This window comes from Tachypleus tridentatus, chromosome 13 (genome assembly GCF_004210375.1).
Source record: "Tachypleus tridentatus isolate NWPU-2018 chromosome 13, ASM421037v1, whole genome shotgun sequence".
Classification (NCBI taxonomy): domain Eukaryota; kingdom Metazoa; phylum Arthropoda; class Merostomata; order Xiphosura; family Limulidae; genus Tachypleus; species Tachypleus tridentatus.
The window spans coordinates 176,165,743-176,168,348 of NC_134837.1; the positions used below are offsets into that span (position 1 = coordinate 176,165,743).

General features: G+C 37.1%; 1 protein-coding gene across 1 annotated transcript; it reads left to right on the plus strand.

Moving 5' to 3' along the window:
- Positions 1–641: 641 nt before the first annotated feature.
- On the plus strand, positions 642–2,378 carry LOC143239793 (uncharacterized). Its single transcript, XM_076481307.1, has one exon. It carries the CDS (start codon positions 1,408–1,410, stop codon positions 2,212–2,214), a length of 807 nt encoding a protein of 268 aa, XP_076337422.1. The 5' UTR covers positions 642–1,407; the 3' UTR covers positions 2,215–2,378.
- Positions 2,379–2,606: the final 228 nt, after the last annotated feature.

Consider the following 2,606-nt stretch of genomic DNA (forward strand, 5'->3'; position numbering starts at 1 on the left):
TTATAAATGTGTACTAGTAGTTCTGTGTAAAATATGAATAAGTTGTAGTTTTAATCTAACAGATTTTATCTTAGTTGTTATTGATAACTTTCACCATTAAGTTGTGTACATTTACTTTGTAGGTTTAACATTGTGTATGGGTTATGTGGTAAGAAACAATACTATTATCACTCTCGTTCTATTAAGAATGTAAGAGTATCACTGTATATATGTAAAAATGGCTGGTATGAGAAGAGAAAGCTCTATGTAGAGGAGAGAACAACGTTTCGATCTTCTTCGGTCATCGTCAGGTTCATAAAAAAAGAAAGAGGAAACTGACCGATGTTTGAAGGAGGTTGTGTAATTGAGTGTAGGAATGTAGAGGGCATGCTTAGATGTTGGATATATTTGTTAATATAGGTAAAAAGGTGTTCCTTTGTATTGGTTTAATTTTGGACTTGAGTTGTTGTATAAGTAAGGCTTCTTTAATTTTGCATTTGTTTATGTTTGTTTCTTTATTTAGTATTTGAGTGTTTTCTATGGTTATGTTGTATTTATTTGACTTGCAGTGTTTGAAAATGTGTGAAGGTAACGTTTTATGTTCTTTGAATCTGGTTTCCATTTTTCTACTTGTTTCTCCAATATAGAAGTTATGGCAGTTATCACATTGTATTTTATAAATAATGTTGGTGTGTTTGTCAGTGTAGTTTTTACATAGTATAGACCTTAGTGCTGTGACTGGTGTTTGAATAAATTTGGTATTAACTGTCATGTCATATTTTGTTACTAGTTTTTGCGAAATGCTGGTTATTTTTGTGCTGATATTGGGAATATATGGTATGCAGCAGTATATGGTTTTGTGATTTTTTTTAAATCAGGGGTATATGTACTTTTGTTAGTTGATTTTGCTTTTTGTTCAGGTATGTGCATATAATGTTTTCTTTGATTTGGGGAGGAAATTTATTGATGTTGATGAAGTATTGTTTTATTTTGTCTAATTCGTTGTTAATTTTATCTGGTGAGCATAGTAAGCACACCCTCTACATTCCTACACTCAATCACACAACCACTTTCAAACATGTGATCAGCTATTGGTCAGTTACCTCTTTCTTTCTTTGTGAATCTGATGATGACTGAAGAAGGTCGAAGTGTTGTTCGCTCCTCTACATAAAAGTTTTCTCTACCCATACCAGCCAGTTTTACTAATATATTTTTCTCTACAAGTGGGTTTTCTCATCATCACAGAGTATCACTGTGTTTCTAGATGGTTCAGGTGTATTTTTGGAAGTGTAGCAAGCTCCACTTCCACCATGTTGCCCCAAGTTATTCCATGGAATCAGGGGTCGACTCCATTCTATGCTAGTGATTGGTCCTGAGGTTTGGGTAGTGGAATGACTCCAGGAGCTGCTGGTTTTTCCCCCTCAAGTGATGTCAGTGGCTACAGTCCACGATACAGTCCAGCATGGTCTCCACAACCCAAATCACCTGCTTCTCCACACATACCCAGTCCAGCTGCTGCACTGTCACCAAGTTATTCTCCTCTTATGCTCTGATGTCTCCATCAATGCTCCACAGAGCCCAAGCTATTCACCAATATTACCTTCTTACTCTTCTACTAGCCCGAGCTACTCACCAACATCTCCAAATTACAGTCATACCAGTCCAAGTTACTTCACTATTAGTCCTAGCTACTCTCCAGCCAGTCCAAGTTATAGCCCCACCAGCCCAGGATATTCCCCCACTTCACCTTCCTGTAGTCCCACTAACCCCAGTTATTCACCCAGCTCACCAAACTACTCACCCCAAAGTCCAAGTTACATCCCTGGATCTTCAAGCTATTCTCCAAGTGGCCCCAAATATTCTCTGACCACTCCATCATACAGTCCCACCAGTCCAAGTTATTCTCCAGGGTCTCCACAGTACACATACACTTCTCCTAAATACAGCCCTGGCTCTCCAACATCTCCACCCTACTCTTCCTCAAGTCCTACGTATTCACCTACCAGCTCTACATACACCCCAAAATCTCCAAAGTATAGTCCCACATCTCCAAAGTACTCCCCTACATCTACCACCTATACTCCTAGTTCTCCTAATTATAGCCCCACAAGTCCCACATATTCACCATCCAGTCCTAAAGAATTAAATTACTCTCCTGCAAGTCCAGGGTACTCTCCTTCTTCACCAACAAGAAGTCCTTCCAGTACCACGATGTATTATGATGATAACCACTGATCATGAAACGTGTCTGGAACAATATTTGTTCATAACGTCTTTTGGAAAATGCTTAACAACTGTACACATTTTTGTTCACATAAATATTGTGAAACTTTGAAGGTTATTACGTTGTATATTTGAAATATTTGCAGTGGTTGAATAGAAATAAAAAGTTAATTGTTTGGGAGCATTTTGTGTTCTTTTAAAGGATAGTGTTGGTAGATTGAAATAGCCTATTAAAAAAGTGGCTAAACATGAGCGAAATATTTATACAAAAACTTTAAACCTAAAGACAGAATATTGCAATAAAAATACACGTTTTTGTGTATATATACACGTAGCCGAAGTATTATTAATTTAGCGGGAGTTTTTTTGTTTTTTTTACATTCTGACATACCGTGAAAATACCT

Coding starts and splice junctions, on each gene's coding strand:
- LOC143239793 (XM_076481307.1), top strand. CDS start 1,408: ATGTCAGTGGCTACAGTCCACGATACAGTCCAGCATGGTCTCCACAAC.